The sequence below is a fragment of the Hylobates moloch genome, unplaced genomic scaffold (assembly GCF_009828535.3).
Source record: "Hylobates moloch isolate HMO894 unplaced genomic scaffold, HMol_V3 SCAFFOLD_15, whole genome shotgun sequence".
NCBI lineage: Eukaryota > Metazoa > Chordata > Mammalia > Primates > Hylobatidae > Hylobates > Hylobates moloch.
Window position 1 is genome coordinate 70,287,324 of NW_026652290.1, and position 16,987 is coordinate 70,304,310.

Sequence of the window (16,987 nt, forward strand, 5' to 3'; positions counted from 1 at the left end):
GTAGAAATTATACATATTTACATGTTATAACATCATATATAATTTATATTATGTAAATTACAGTATTATATACAATTATTGTAAATAAAAATATTATTAGGCATACGTTAGATACAAATAATGCCTTTTTAATTTTTTTAAGTTGAAAGGAGTTCCACAGCATCAGGAAAAAGGATCTTAACATGCTTATCCCACATAGGCAAAATGCAAATGTAGAAAGATATACTATAATGCTAAATGAAAAGAGTTTATACATATTAAATGATAAAAAACTCCAAGGCATAGGTTAGAAAGCAAACACTTAAATGGCATATGCTACAGATGGGATTAAGGGCAGTAGTTCTCCCCTTGAAAATGTTTATAACAACAAAAAATAATAAAGGCCAGAGACATTTTATGTCATTGCCATCTATCATCAGAACCCAAAATTAAATTAAAAAAATAAAAGATTGTTAGTGAATTTGGGCTAAAAAGAATTAGTCATCTAAGAATGTGGATGGGTTAGGAATGTCAAAAGGAAATTCCCTTCCCTCAAATTCCAGTTCTATTTCTAGGAGAGTTCAAGAACACAAATCTTTAGAAGGGAGGTAATATGAATTGGAGTTAGTGACAAATGCAGGAGTCCTGCCCGTAGTCAAAGGGATAAAGGATTCCATTCCCTTTGGCATGGCATCTCATTTAAGTCCTACAGTGGCAGGGAAGAATCCCAGATACCAGAAAGTAACAACAGGACACACATCCTCGCCTCTCACGGAAATAACAGAAATGACAGCAACTTCAAACACTGGAAAGATTCATTAAGGGAGAAATATGACCAGACAGAATCCTGAATATATTTCTTATATAATCAACTCTCATGCATGCCCAGCAGATACCTGCCCAGACAGCCTTTCTCTTATAGTGGGACCATCAAGATAGGAAGAAGGAGGCAAGGATTTAGAGTCACATGTCCAAATGACACCGATCTATGCACAGGTGTGACAACGGCCTTTGTGTGGTGTGAAACACAGCCACGCAGGCATCTGGGACTGCCGCTGACTCAGAAAACACTTAAAAGAAGTGAGTGTGGCTTAATGGTTTACTAGTGCAACAGACATCATTCATGCAAAGTGAAACTCAGGAAATTCTCTCCACGTTGGATCACGGATTCAATTATAGGGAAGGGCCTGAGGAGGACCTTCCAAAACTAGACTGTAGTTTTCACAGTCCTAAGAGTGCTTTTCCATCTCTCACTTTCTCTCCCTGTAATAAGACTCAAAAAAGCTCCCTCATCACACGAAGCAGATGCGGGTGTTCTGGTTTCTGTGAATAGTCAAGAACCCCAGGTGCCTGAGTGAAACAGCTGGGTAACTTCTGAGCCTGTCTTCCGGTGTGAGACAGGGTCTTGCTTTATGAAGCTGGATACTGTTCCTTGCTCCCCATGAACTGTGCTGTGGCTGGAATTTCCCTTTTGGCCAGGAGCTCCCTCCCTCCCTGTTCACATCCCCTGGGGCAGGCTGAGAACAGTCTCTTCCCACTCACAGGCACTTTGAAGGCCACTCATGCCCCACCCACATCTGTTAGAGTCAGTGTCTTTGTTCTGGTACTCTTTCGTTTCAACAGCTCAGGAGATTTCCTGAACGTAAGCACATTATAATGACTTTACATTCTAGGAGAATCGCTTCACCAGTGTCAGGATGTTTCGAGGAGCGGGGATTAGATCTGAAGGTTTAGATGTTTACTTAGCTTGTGCTCCTACAACACTTGGAACTCACAGATGTGTGTGTTTTCATAACAGACAAGTAGTACCCTCTAGGGTCAGTTTCAGTTCTGTGGGCCTCTGGGGATATTCAAGTGAAATCAGAATTCAGTTAACATCAATGGAGAAAAATAAGAAAATGTAGTTCTCCTGATGGCAGGTCATCGGGAAGCTCCCTCCTTCCATCTTTACCATGCTTATTGATAGTACAGGGTTATCTTTACGTTTCTTTTTTAAAACTGAGGAATCCTAAGGAAGCTCTGGAACACCAGTAGCCCAGGCTCCTGGTCAAGGGCAAAAGGAAGGTTAAGCCACAACTGAGGGCTGCTGCTGCTGAAACGTTTTATCATATCCAGGAGTCTTGACAGCATCATCTGCTTCCAACAGCATTGTGCAGTTGCAGCACTGGGGACATAAAAAGAAACCGAGGAAGCAGCAAGGCAGCTACACGCCTGCCTGAATGCACACGTCCCTAACAGCCAAGCCTGCCTGCAGGAAACCAGCTGTGTGCTTCTAACATGGAAGTACACAGGATATCTTATTTACAAAATACTCAGAGTTAATATTACAAAAAAAGGAAATTCTTTTTCCCTAGGTTAAGAATGCTTTGCCCAATTGTTGTTTCTCATGCTCATTTAAGGAGGGTTTGGTGGATTTATTTTTCTTTTTTGCAGCTGTTTTAAAAGCAACAGATATAAAATTATAATTAATATAAGTTATTCTCTATTCCACAATACCATCCTAGAACATGCGGTTCAGCCTTGGAATCAGCTCAGAAAAAAAGATTGGAAGTGGTAAAGACAGGAGCTCAATACTTATTGGAAACAGAGTAATCCCCTCTCCACCCATCTTATTTTAAGTCATCCTGACCAGGGGTCCCAGGAAACCCTCTTGGATGTGGTAAGCAAAAGAGTATTTTTCCTTTCCAACACACTTGAAGGCCAGAAGAGAGGCAGAGAGGGAGGGCTTGTTTTTTGATGACATCAGTCTCACAGCAAGCCCTTAAATTTAACCCAAACTGGAACAGGGGCTTATGATTGATCCAGTGGCTGGCCCAGACTGGCCTGTGCTAGTGCATCCAACCCCTGATCTGCCCCAACCTCCAACTTAAGTAACCGGGGCAAGACAACAGTAAGGAGTGAGTCAAAGAGTTAGGGTCAAACGGAGTCCATTGGCCTCCAGCCAGGGAGGAAATCTTTCAGGCACACACACACACAAGTAAATAAAAAAAAATTTTAAACAAGAAATGAAGGAAGTGTATCCAATCCTGGAGATGCCCTGGCAGAAGAGGAAAATAACCTTTGCTCTTATTTACCTCACATCATGAAAAAGATCCTATTACAGCACTATCCAAGCCAACTTTCTAAAAAAGTCCAGGTAATGTTCCTTTGTGGCTTTGCTAGGTACTCAGAACAAGAAGCTTCACCCTCCCTTCCCACTCTCCTGACAGGCTTCTTTCTCATGGATGAAGGGGAACATGGGCCTGGCTGGGAATACCTGATGCCAGGGGTCCTATCAGGTAACACAAGCGTGTGTCAGTCCTCAAAGGGCATGGCTTACACCCGATCACGATGCCGCACTGCGGCTCTTACAGGTCCTTGGTTAAGAATTAGCTTGGCTTCTCAGGCTTTCTTTCTTTTTGTGGACACTTGTACATGTCTCACCAGACCCACATTCTCAGGCAGTCATGCACAGCTCACTAATTTTCTGTATGAATAGATGAAATTCTGCTGGGCGCCCATATTCTGCCCACTGGGAAATTTATACACAAACTCCCAAGGGCTTCTGGCCAATGATTCAGAAGTCTGAGAGCCCCAAGGTGGCAGGCTCCCTTAAGAACCTCAGAAAACCGTACCTGTCATCAATAGAGTCCACCTTCTCCTGGATGCGATCTGAGTTGATGTTCCCATCGCTCACCAGCCTCCGGCCAGTCTCCACCACAGCGTTGATCTTCTCCTCGTTGGCGTCCATGGTGGTCATGAAGTCCTCTTGCTTTTTAATTGCTGCTTCAGCTCCTTCCAAGGTGGTAGGCATTTCAGTGTGAGCCAGAACATACTCCTTATTTAAAAAGACGAACAAATCGTAGCAGATCAATGAAGGATCTCATTTTCCTGTGTTCTACATTTCCATGCAACATACTTCACAACACTTTCTTCATTACACTTACATGAAATAATTAAATCACATCAAATTAAAAGTTAGGAAGAAAAAAATCCAGTGGGACACTGTAACTGACCGAATTTCCCTCAGGGGTTAAATGCTCTAAATTTTTTTTTTCCAGAGTGAGTGAGGAAAGGAATCAAAGCTTTGTGTATCAGCCTCAAGGGTCCTCTCACGTGCCTATCAAGCCAACAGCAACATACCCTTCATACTCTCTGAGACAGTAACAGCCCTGAAGTTGGTGACTATCCTCAGCTGTTTTTATTTCTCTAATCTCTGCCTTGTGTCCTCAGGTAAAGTCCCTGACCCTTCTAGAGCAAGAAGACAGACTGGTCTCAAGAAAAAAAAAATCCTCACTGTACTTTTTTTTTTTTTAAAGAGATAGTGTCTCACCCTGCCACCCAGGCTGGAGTGTAGTGGCACGATCACGGCTCACTTCACCCTTGACCTCCTGGGCTCAAGTGATTCTCCTGCTCCAGCCTCCCCAGGAGCTGGGATTACAGGAGTGAGTCATCATGCCTGGCCCTCACTGTATCTTTTAAATTGGATCAATACCTCAATTATGAGGACATACTACGAACACATAAGAGATCCTCAATGGCAGCTGAAATCGAACAGTACTTTGTAAGGCAAAGCAGCTCCTATGGCAACCTTCAATTCCTGTCCCCTACAATGTGGTGGATTTCAATGCCTTAAGAGTATGGGAAAAAAAAATCAGTCTCTAAATTATCCATATAATTCCATACAGGTGTGGTTTAAACCAGCTGCCCCAGCCAAAACATTTCAAAAGGCAGCCAGGGCTGCTTTCACGGAAAGGAAGCAAAGGCAGGAACAAACCTTACCTGGTTGTTAAGAAAGGCTTCGGCTTGCTTCGTGTCTCTGAGGAACTGCTGGTAGGCATGTGACTGGGATAGGAGATTTTGTCTGTTCTCCCACATCTTGTGGAGCTCGTTCCATCCAGTGTCCAGGGCCTGCAGCCGCTGCCGCAGAAACATGTACTGGGCGTCGGTCTGCCCCTGGGTGACCATCTCGCCCATGTCCCTCATCTTCTGGTAGTCCTCCTCGTAGTTGTCGATCTCGTTCTTGATGTTCTCGTGCTGCGTGAGCAGCTTCTCGGCCTCGGTCAGGGTGTTCGGCATGTCCTCCGAGGCGATCGCCGTCTGGGTCCTAGAGAGCCAGGACTGGAAGTCGTCCAAGTCCCGCAGGAACTGCTGCAGCTTGCTGGCCTCTCCCAGGGAGGCCTCTCGGTTTTTCAGGGTGGTCTTCATCTCCTCCCATACGTCGCTGATCTCGGCCAGCCGAGACAGGATGGCCTGGGCCTGGTCGGGGTGCTCGGACTCCAGCTTCTCCGCCTCCTTCTGCAGGTCACTCAGCTTTGCCTCAATGGCCACCAAGTCCCGCTCCATGCCGGTTAGCTTGCGCTGCAGGGCCATGACGCCAGCCAGGTCATTGCCCAGGTCCTGGGTGGACTCGATGACCTTGGTCTTTTCCCGAATCCAGGATTTGGTTTCGTTGCACTCGAGGTGGTAGTTCTGGATGCTCAGGGCAGACAGGAGAGCATCCTTCTTCCTGTCAACCAGTTCTCTGAACTGGCTCCACCTGTGAGCGCAGGGGCAGACAGCGAGTGTGAAAAAGGGAAGACTGACCATGGCTGGATTGCAAAAGGAACAGTGATAGGTTAATTCTGCTTATCTGTTTTCTCCATCTTTGCTTTGACTACATGCTTTTTTGGAAAATCATCTCACTCAAACTGTGAACACCAAATATAATGGAAATGGCTCAGGGATGCAATGTAAATCTGGAAAAAGCCTGTCACGAAGAGCAATGTGTTACAGAGCTCCAATGTGAGCAATTACAACACATCCATTCCCAGAGTCAATTAATTCATGTCTGCAACACACATTTTACACATCTCTGAACTCTACCTAACGAATGTTTTCCAAATCTAAGACTGATGGTAACCTTCAAAACTGGGGCCAGCTGCCACAACCTACTCAAACATGTTTACTCAACAGAAAGGTAAGACCAGAACAAAGGTCTGCCCTGACAATCAGGACTTTCATTGGCAAATTAAGTGTTAAACATGCTAAAGCCCTGTTCCTGAAGTTACTTTAAAATGGATAGCACAGGTGTCATCTTAATACCTTCTACACTGGACACAGGCCACACCAAGGCCCTAACTTTGGTGTGGAGAGGGGCAGGTGCTGGGCTGGCTCAGATAATCCTCCTGCAACCAATGATGTTGCCCTGAGAGACACTTCTTACAAAACAATGATGTCAAAAGGCAGGTGCCAATGCCATGACATCAGTGTTGCAATGTCAATGACTCCATGTGGGAAATTCCCAACAGCAAAGCTCGATGAGTGACCTCACCCTCCCCAGCCCCACACGCGGGAGGCCGGCACGCTGCTGGCTGCATGCTCACCTCGTGTTGAGTTTGTCCTGCTGGGCTTTGATTTCCTTCTCACTTGGGTGGCCGCTGTGCATCAGCTGGCGTGCAATCTGGTTCACCACTGCGACCCGGGAAGCCTGGTTGTTCATTTCTGGTTCTAGACTCTCAAATCTGAAACGGCAATTTGACAGGGTGGTCACCTCCTGGGCCACTGGTGGTCACAAAGAACAGGCCAGTGCCTGGCAGCGCCCTGCTCACCTGTGCTGGATGACCTCCAGATCCTCCAACTTCTCTGGGATCTGCATGTTGTTGAGCCACTGCTCCTTTTCGTCGATCCAGAGCTCACAGGCATCAGCCTCGCTGAACATCTTGTACAGGGCCAGAGTGTCCTGGAGTGCCTGCTTCCGCAGCCGCGTCAGCTCTGCCACCTCCTTATACCGCTCCTCGATGCCCGACAGCCTGCCCCTCACGTCTGGAGACTCAGCATGCTCCTGGGGGAGGGCGCTGGCTTGCTCGTGCAGCGTGTCAAGGGTGGGCCTGTAATTGGCGATCTCTTCCGCCACGTCCTTGTGTTTCTTGACCAGAGACTGTGTGGAATACTCATCGTGGCCCACGTCGCTGCTGGAGACAATCTTGAGGATGTCCAGCATCCAGGCGTCAATGTCATCAGCATCTGCCTGGAACTGGTGCAGCAGGGAGGCCTCCTCCAGGCGCTTCTTCCGAATGGCCGAGAGCTGCTCTAGGTTGGCCCACTGCTCCCGGATGTAAATGATCCTCTCACGGATCTTCTCCAACCCAAAGTGCTCCTCCGCGATCATGTCTTCGCCTTCCTTGATGGCCTGCTCGAAGTGGCCACTGCGTCCGCTCATCTCATCCTCGAACGCCCGGTGCTTGCTGAGCAGGCGCATGACGCTGGTCAGGTCTTTCCCGTAATCGTCTGAGGACAGGATCTTCTCCTTCTCCCGTATCCAGCCTTCCTCTTCTGCCATCTCCCAGAAGAACTTCCAGAGGCGGCGGGACTCTTCCAGACGGGCCCTGCGCTCAGCCGCCAGCTGGCAAAGCTCTTGATAACAGAACTCCATGTGGGCCACGCGGTCTCGGATCACCTGGGGGTCGCAGGGCTTGTAACCTGTTTAACATCAAGGAAGGAATGTAGCTGTGTGAGGGAGCTCAGCATGGGTGCAGGCTCACTGGCAGGCAGTGAGCTACACCCCATATTCTTATGATTACCAGCTCACTGCTAAATCTAAATGCAGGGCTATGTGATAACGCAATGGAACAACTTCTAATAACTTGACTAGAACAGGAGTGAGGGCAATGATAAACATTATTTTTTTTTTTGGTCAAACCGCAGACACAGTGATCATCCTCCTGCAAGAAAGCACTTGAATCATATGAAAAAGGCAGTTGCATATAATTGTTTCTAGGAAATACACGAAGCATAAGCAAATCATTCTAAACATCCTCCAAAGAGAGGTATGTGCAACCAGCTGTGAAAGCCAGGAGCTGCTGGAACAGCCACACCAGGGTGTAGGTGCATGGCCAGAGAGAGACTGAGGTATGGCAAAGTCTCACTGCCAAACATCAAGCCGCTCAAAGCAAAGCAGCATTTGTGTATTTAAGGAAAGAACATATCAATTCCAGAAAAACAAGACGGAGTTAGTGTTCAGAAGGCCACTCCACTGTATCTCATGCTTCCGTGACAAACCCAGCAGGAATGTATAGTGGCACAGTAACTTCAAAAGCCCCATTGTGTTTCTATAAATATGAATCTCTGGTGACCCGGAGGTAACGCTGGGAATGGGCCATCCTTACCTTCCCCATCTGTTGCAAACTTCTGGGCGGAGGCATTGACACCTCTCACCCGCTCTGCCTGGATACCAATGTCTGCTTCAACCAGGGTGTGCTTCTGTAACAGGTCTTCCACACCAAGTAAGTGTTTGCCATAGTCTTGAGATAATACTAGCACCTGTGCACAAGAAGCAACCAAATGGACATCTGTGACTATAGCCTTGACTTCAGCATCACATCATCTTTGGACAAGCAGAGAGCCAGCAATGAAGCTGTGCCTTCCCTCTAGTCTGCCGTGGACCCCACACCTTCAGGGGAAGATGATGGCCAACCAACCAGAACAAAACAAATCAAACCTGAAGGCCTGAGTCAGGAGAGCTATCACAAACTAAGGATCACCAAACTTGGAATAAGCAAGTCAAATCTACACTAAAAAGTGCCGAACAGAAGAAAAAGGTGGTGAGGGCCAGCAGGGGTGGGGGTGGGCGGATGTGCTGTATGAAAGATTCCAAAATATAAACTGGAGCTTCAAGAAGAAACCTTCAAGAAGAAACTGCAACAACTACTCAAAAATAAATAAATAAAGGTGATAGGCTTGGTCACTTCAAAGTTGAAAGAAATATTTTAGAAGTTGCTGAGCCTGTAAGTGAATGTTTTTCCTCTGTTAAGAGCTTACTGGTATGCCTCTACTATACTTACACAATCAATGGGAAAAGAATCTACTTGAAAAGCTTACAAGCCACATCTTTAAACCAATAAGGAGAGCAGGGTCAGGTGGCTGTCTTGCTTAGTAGACCCCAAGCAACTTCTAGGGTTTAAGTTTGAACCCACTGATATTTTCTTGTTTCTTCCATTAACCAGCGAAATTTGGTGGCCTCATTCTACATCCTCACCAGATGAGATTTCTACTTCACTCTTATTTCTGAGGAAGTCTCTGGACCAACTGAGTTACAATGTGCATCATGATTTATAAAATGAAAAGTCCCTCTCTGCTACATTTTATGAACATTTCTATTTTGAGAGGTCAAGGGAGACCAGACCCTAAGAACATTGTAAATCTGGAAAAATAGGAGGGAAAACTGATGGTATCAGATGACCTTGCCCCTCTGCCAGGAACAGTCCAAGAGGTAGGCAACAGATGACAGCTTATATCCTGGGAAGGGAATCTCTTGCATAAGGTCAAGCTTGGGAACACAGTGGGCTCAGACAAAGGAAGCTTCATGGGACTGTCTGAAAACTGGCCTATTTTCTTCTATCGACAAGGCTAAAGGCCTCCCAGCTGGAGAACTGCTTGACATGGCTGAGCATTCCATGGCCTGCATCGGAGGACATGAACAGGTACAGGGCCATGGCATGATAGCAGGTCTCTTCCTGGGAAGGGGGAAAGGTTGGAACTCTATGCTAAGAGCAGTCAATAAATGGCATGACCAGCCCCTGCCATCCAGCCCATCCTATGATCTGTGCACGTACTACCGCATTCCATCCTTGCAATAACTGGATGAGGTAGATAGTAAGTACAATCTCCATTTAAAGACCAAGAAGAGGGCTCAAAGAGGATTAGGCAACTCAGGCACTCACAATCAGAACTCTGGCTGCCTGGTTCCTGACCTCTCCTCTGTCCATGGCACCTAACACTCCTCCCTTCTCCCCATACCACCTCTCCAGGATCCTTGCCCAAAGTAGTACCACTCACTCACAGATCAATGAAACGGTAAGTTAGTTTAACCCTGAAAAATTAAAAATAAAGAAAACCACAATGTGATTGATTCTCTATACTGGAATATATCTAAGTTAGATCTAAATCATAGAAACAGAGCTCTAGCTACTGAACTGGTCTTTACAACTTTTTCACACCTCATGTCTCATTTAATTCCTGAGCTAGCAATCTTCCATGGGTGACGTGGCTCCTCTCTAGCTGTACAGGTGGGCAGTTAGACAAGGCACACAGCTGTAAGTAGCGGTTTAGTGAATGAGTCCCAGAAAAGAGAGCCCTGGTTGGATCAGCTCTGTCCTCCTTCCTTTCAGTCAGGTTTTACCTTCATTTCATCCATCCAGTCCATAATGTAGAGCATTTCCTGGAATATCTTCTGCAGCCCCAGGTTCATCTCGAGCCGCTGTCTCCGGGCCCTGAGCAGTTCCAGTAGGTATTCCCAGAGCCGGATGACATTGTCCTTCCTCGCTGTGATGCGCTTGATGTCGTGGTAATTCTCGGCCTCGAGCTCCCTGGCCACGGCTACCACAGCCTGCACACGCTCCTCGTATGCGGCAATGTCTGTCTCAATGGCCTCGTGCTTTTTTGTGGCGGCCTCAACTGCAGGAAGGTCAAACCCAAAGTTGTCCTACAGAGAAACGGAATGAAAAGAAGGAAAATAAAAAATCCACCCGGGCACAGTGGCTCATGCTTGTAATCCCAGCACTTTGGGAGGCCGAAGCAGGCAGATCACCTGAGGTCAGGAGTTTGAGACTAGCCTGGCCAACATTGTGAAACTCGGTCTCTACTAAAAATACAAAAATTAGCCGGGTGTGGTGGCACGTGCCTGTAATCCCAGCTACTTGGTAGGCTGAGGCAGGAAAATCGCTTGAACCTGGGAAGCAGAGGTTGCAGTGAGCCGAGATGGCGCCACTGCACTCCAGCCTGAATGATAAGAGTGAAACTCTGCCTCAAAAAAAAAATCCCATTTCCCGCCCCCGCCCCCTGCCCCCCCCCCCCAAAAGGAAACAGAACAGACATGAAATCTTGAGCACACATTAATCCCTGGTGGTCTTAAAGCTAAATCTGACTCCTGAGTCCCCCACCCCACCGGTCTCTGCCTTGAGCTTAGATGCCCTCCTCAAAGCAAACTAATAACTGCTCATTTTGCAGAGGGGCCCAGCTCATATCTAGTACCTGACTGAAAAGCTAGAGCAGGTGATAGCTTATATCAAGCCAGGTGGAAAAGCAAGCCATTTTTGTTTATTTCACAACCAGTCTAACTGCCTCATAGGATTAGTTGGTCAAAGATTAAAGAAAAGACAGAAACTGTTAGAACTTATTATAAATGTGAACAGTTCACACACACTCAATGGCTCTAAACAAACTCTGCTTGAGCTGCTTCCAAATCTATGAAAAGTTAGATAAATAGAAGTGTACATTAGAAATTACAAACATCCTCTTCATGGGAAGTGGCCAAGGTGACCTGACAGTTCCTCCAGAATAATGAATGCTGATAAGCAGCTGTCCTCTGGCCCTATGCCCCTGGGGATGGTCTGTGTTTCTAGATTACCCCAGGAACAGTCTTTTTAATAATGTCAAGAGCAGAACCTGAGACACCAGACGCTGGTTTTCGCTCAGCCAAGTCTCCCTCATAGCTGCCTTGCGATCAAATCTGCGGGCGAGCTGTTCCAGTTTCTCCTGTCTTATGAGCTCATTCCGCAAAGCCAGTTCTCTTTCGTGTTCCGCTTTTTCCAGTCTTTCCCAGGCCTACAAAAATGAAAATACACACACACACAAACACAGTTTCCTGCAGTGTTCAAGGAAACTTCCATGGCTACAGTCAACAGCTAGTATTTCTCAAAAGGACCTGACAACTTGAATGGGAAATCCCATTCCCACCCTCATTGACTCTTAAGCCTTGAGAAAAAAAACGGGTTTTTCTCTCAGTGTATCCTCATGGGAACGCTCTTCCGTCATCTAAATCTAAAGATTCTGTGTTGTACTTGGAAAACAAAACTGTATATATGAAGCAATATAAAGTAAATTATAAATCTCTTACTTTAAGAGGAAATAAATTATCTTATAAATAGCTTTGATCATATAAAAAAGATAAACGATTTTTCTAAGAATTCATATGAATTTCTCATTCATTCCACCCTGAGCCACTTTTAAAAAATTTACACATCTGAAATTTCTTTCAAAATCCTGACCTATTGTCCATATTAAATTCATTCCTATGAAGTGTATTTCTTCACCTAAAAAAAAAAAAATCAGGCCGGGCACGGTGGCTCACACTTGTAATCCCAGCACTTTGGGAGGCCGAGGCGGGCAGATCACAAGGTCAGGAGATCGAGACCACAGTGAAACCCCGTCTCTACTAAAAATACAAAAAATTAGCCGGGCCTGGTGGCGGGCGCCTGTAGTCCCAGCTACTCGGAGAGGCTGAGGCAGGAGAATGGCGTGAACCCAGGAGGCGGAGCTTGTAGTGAGCCGAGATCGCGCCACTGCACTCCAGCCTGGGTGACAGAGCGAGACTCCGTCTCAAAAAAAAAAAAAAAAAAAAAAAAAAAAAAAATCAAACATTCCACTCAAAGGAATCTAAGTGGGGCCAGACACAGTGGCTCACACCTATAATTCCAGCACTTTGAAAGCCGAGGTGGGAGGACTGTTTGAGGCCAGGAGTTCAAGACTAGCCTGGGCTATATAGTGAGACCCTGTCTCTATTAAAAAAGTTTTTTTTAATGAACAGCATAAAGGAATGTAGTTCTGTACAAGTGACCAGAGTTCTAGATTTTTTCAAATTTCTTTCTAGTTGGAAATAATGCCTGCTGTGAATTTCTATCACTGCAGGCATAATAGGCATGATGATTAAAATTGCTTATTTGACAGCATCTCTAATGGAAGAAGCCAACATCCTAAGCCCCACAACTACTATGATTCCAAACACATGAAACAAAGTTTTAATTTCTCCTTTCTGTAATTTAAAGATGTTTGAAACAATTGCCTCAGATGAGAAGTAAAGTGATACGTATCTGAGTAGCAAGGTATATAGCCTATGCCAAAGCTGGTTTGATAAAATCTAACATTGCTCCCTGAAGCTTCCAGCAGCCTAGCTCGGTACCATTGTTTGCTTGGTCCTTTGCCACACCTGAGCACCAGCTGCCAACTGTCAATTCAGCAGGTGGGGACAGCCGCTTCTAGTCTCCTGTCCTCTTAGCAGTCGAGACCTAGTGATAGAACCTGAAGCCTCCAGGAGGTCAGGGCCCATGCAGAGTCCAGATCCACTTTACCTTGTTGATGTCAGAGATGAGCTTCCCCTCCCGGGGCATGTAGACCTTCTGGTTGTTGGCCCTCATCTTGCTCTGAATGGTGAAGAGTAGCACTTCCAAGTTCCCCTTCTCAGTAAATCTAAACACAGGGGAAAACATTCATTTGGTACTGGAGAAAAAAAAATTTCACACAGTCATGCATTTTAAAAACCATTTAACTCTGGTCTGACTTATGTGAAATGCATGTCAAAGAGACATCAGTAGGTTACTTATTGGCTATTACAAACCTTGAAACATACCAAACCGTGGAATTTCTTTGTGGTTGTTTGTTGTTGCTGACACTTATATTTGAGGGTGTTAAGGGCATGCAATACTCTTTGTATTCACTTCAATCAAGGTTTAAACCCCAAATCCTGGACAATGGACTTACTTCATTCATTCAGTGTAGCTGAATGCATTCAACACGGATTATTTCAAATGTCTACCTAATGTAATTTTCAATGGGTTTTAGAGACCTTACCAAGATATATGCAACTGAGTTTTCAGAAAAGAAAAAATGACTTTGGAACTATGGTAAGCAATAGATAAGGTGTACAATCCTTATTCAACAATTATGAACTTAAAAAAGATATGAAAAAAATCAAACTTTTTTTGGGGTTACAAAACCTGATCTGAACTGTTATGAAATTACTTATTGTCTTTATCTAATGCAATGTGAATATTTACACATTTTGCTACAGATACTTACTGGGCTTATGGGCTATTGCCTTAGTCCCATCTGGGGTCTTATACAACATATGAGCTGTGCTGTTTTTTTAAAATCCAAAAATTATGGAATCCTGAAACACACTAGGCACAATGGTTTTGGATAAGGGGTTGGGGACTTGTACCATTTCTTAGAATTCTCATATATCCTGTATGTCAATGGCACATTTCTATTGGGAAAGGCTCAGAGAGAGCATGATCTATCATAAATCTCAGCAACACAGAATCAGATGAAAAGGAGTAGGACACGCTACTGAGAGTCATTCAGTTAAGTGATGAGATTACTGAAATCAGAACATAGGGGTCTGTTGGCTAAAGTGGTGTCTTTCCATATTAATGATCACACTACAATATGCATCTTACTTGGGTGGTTTCTCCACAGTGCGGTAAGTGTTGAATGCCTGAAGCTGCTGTTGAACCCCGACCAGTGAATTGGCAAATTTGCGATTGTTCAGAATGATGATGGTTTGTTCAATCCATTCCAGAAGGTCAGAGGCAAGTGATTCATACTTTTCAATCATTTTTTCTGTTTCAATAGCATTGTCAAGCACCTGTAAACAAGGGACAGAAAAACTGAAAAGATCACGTCGCTCCGTAAGTTAAATACCATTGCAACCCTATACGAGTGCATGTACACAAAATGACTGGCTTTGAAACAGTTTGGCTGGCTCTGAAACAGTTGACCGGCTTTGAAACAGTTCAGCTGCACCTGGGCACAAGCATTTTAACTCAAGGAACCAACTGCTAAGAGGGGCCCAGACTGTGATTATTATTTGTCAGCAATGACAGCTTAACTGTAATTGGTCCTGTAACTTCCCAACCCCCAAGCAAAGAGACTCTGAATGATTTCTGTAGCCTAACATCTGAAATCCCTACCGAAACAAAAAGGGCTCAATTTAGCTTGATCCTGTCCCATAAATGCCCATTAATTTTTGACTTCACTGCATTGAGAGGACAATGTCATCTGGTCTGAGGTGTTTTGAAAACATGGCAGGTGAACATCAGCCAAATGAGAAGTAAAAAGCACGATGCTGGGGCCTTTTCAACTGTGTTAAGTAGGATGTCACACCCATGACATTAGGCAACTCGATCAGATTTCCAATACCCAATTTCCTGGAGCGGTTGAAGAGAAAGATGTTGCTGGGTTTGAGACAGCCCCCAGATCCTTTCCTAAATATGGTAGCCACCTCTCCCACCTCGTTACCCTTCAGGATGAAGAGGCTTCCGCTGATTTCCCTACCATCTGGAGAGTCCACTACAAATTGAGACTGGCAAACTTTATGAGTGCATGGGCGAATGAGGGCTCAATGAACCTTAATTATGTCTCACAACTCACAAAACTGGCATGAGCTCACCTTTCCAATTCGTTTTCCCTCAACAGCCAAGGCCTTCATCTTAGAGAAGTAGTGGTAGTAAGTCACCACATAAGTGATTATGGACTTCTCATCAGGATGGTCCACGCTGATGTCTGTAACCCAGAGAAGACTCTGTTCAGTGTGTTGCATGCTACTGTGCCCCACTCAGGCAGCAGGAACAAATGCAACGACTGCTGGTCAACATGGAACTGTGCAGCGTCTTCGTGTTTGTACTTGAGCGTTCTGCCATCAGCGCATTAATTACAAAGATAATGAGGGTAAAACCATCTCACTGATTCCCCATTATGTGAATATTCATGAAACGCGTTCCACAGACACACTAATTCCTCTCCTTGCCCTACTACCATACGGGGTTAGCTCTGCTTGAGTCCTCATTGCTGCCTACAGGACCAGCACCGCCCCCCGTCACTCAGTCTTTGGATATCTTTATCTCCTTGTTACCAGCATCCAGCAGCTAGTCACTGAGTCTGAGTTGGGATGACCCTTATTTATGGAATCCTTATTGTTACTCACGGTTCAGACCCATCCTGTCACATAACCAGCCCCATAACAATGGCTCCCTCCACCAGCTTTCCCTACTACTCGATTTCCTTCACGTAGTGCAACCAGATTGATCTTCCAGAAGCACAGCTGTGAACACAGTTCCTCCTAGCTCAAAATTACTCAGTCTGAACAATAAAGTATAAGCGCTTCTGTCCTCTAGAATCTGGCTATAACTTTCCTTCCCTTTTTTCCATCAATTTGTCAAATATTCACCTGGCTTCTTTTAAATGTCAAGCATTGTTCTAGACATTTCTAAATTCTATAGCCTACTACCTCTCAGACACTGTATTCCTTATTAAATTTTTTGAGACAGAGTCTCACTCTGTCACCCAGGCTAGAATGCCGTGACATGATTATAGCTCACTGCAGCCTCAAACTCCTGGGCTCAAGCAATCCTCCCACCTCAGCCTCCTAAGTAGCTGAAATTGCAGATGAGAGCCACTGCAGTTAGCACTGTATCTCTGAATCAAACTTGACCATTCACCATTACCTATACACACCACATAATTTCCAATATGCCTTCCTTAACTTATGACTTCCCTTTGTCTGAAATGGCCTTCATGACCCCATAACTTTCTTACTATCCGTCAAGGTCCATTTCAAAAGTTACCACCCAATACAACCATTTATGATCCCTACAAGCTGATATTATTGTCTCCCTCCTCTATTCCCTTGGGGCTTTGTATGGACACATAGTCCACCTTTTGCCAGGTTATGATTTTTTATGTATGTTTTGTTTGCCTTACAAAATTCAGTCCCCAAGGGTAGAAGCCTGTCCGGGCAAGCCCCTATGCCACTCCACCTACCACATTCCCACTGTGCTGTCCTGCATAAAGCAGGTGGTCAATAAATAGGTACTGAGAGAAGGAACAAACAACTTAAAATGGCAAGTCTTTGAAGTTTGGCAATATTGAGTAAAGCACTCAACTTGGGATAGGTTGTGAAGAGAACACAAAGGACAGCTCTCAACAGGTATTACCAGGCTCTTTTTCAATATACATTCATAAATACGCCCCCATTCCTATTGCCACCTCTGACAGCCTTGTATGGAGCAAAATTGTTTCTCTTAATTTAAACAAGAGAACATTAGGACACAATGCTGGCACGCTCCCTGCCCAGGGTCACTAAGGCAGCCAGTGGTGGTGAGGGCCAGAATCACAGCTACTGTTCCCTACCCCAGGGCTCCTGTGTCTGCTCAACCCGTCAAAGTGTGCACAAAGGAGAGTGAACTGGAGGACAGCCAGAAAAAAATGCCAGTGT

At 45.2% G+C, this 16,987-nt stretch overlaps 1 protein-coding gene across 4 annotated transcripts in view; it reads right to left on the reverse strand.

Annotated features, from left to right (window-relative positions):
• The window catches only part of SPTBN1 (spectrin beta, non-erythrocytic 1), a 220,518-nt gene that overhangs the window by 33,523 nt on the left and 170,008 nt on the right, over positions 1-16,987 (reverse strand). For all 4 annotated transcript variants that reach the window (XM_032177256.2, XM_032177257.2, XM_032177260.2 and 1 more), the window contains 10 exons: positions 15,164-15,276; positions 14,172-14,359; positions 13,065-13,182; positions 11,383-11,541; positions 10,118-10,420; positions 8,106-8,259; positions 6,549-7,419; positions 6,324-6,461; positions 4,741-5,497; positions 3,594-3,796 (listed from right to left, as the gene is read on the reverse strand). In XM_032177256.2, coding sequence (XP_032033147.1) covers positions 3,594-3,796; positions 4,741-5,497; positions 6,324-6,461; positions 6,549-7,419; positions 8,106-8,259; positions 10,118-10,420; positions 11,383-11,541; positions 13,065-13,182; positions 14,172-14,359; positions 15,164-15,276 — 3,004 coding nt within the window. The remainder of the gene's footprint in view (positions 1-3,593; positions 3,797-4,740; positions 5,498-6,323; positions 6,462-6,548; positions 7,420-8,105; positions 8,260-10,117; positions 10,421-11,382; positions 11,542-13,064; positions 13,183-14,171; positions 14,360-15,163; positions 15,277-16,987) is intronic.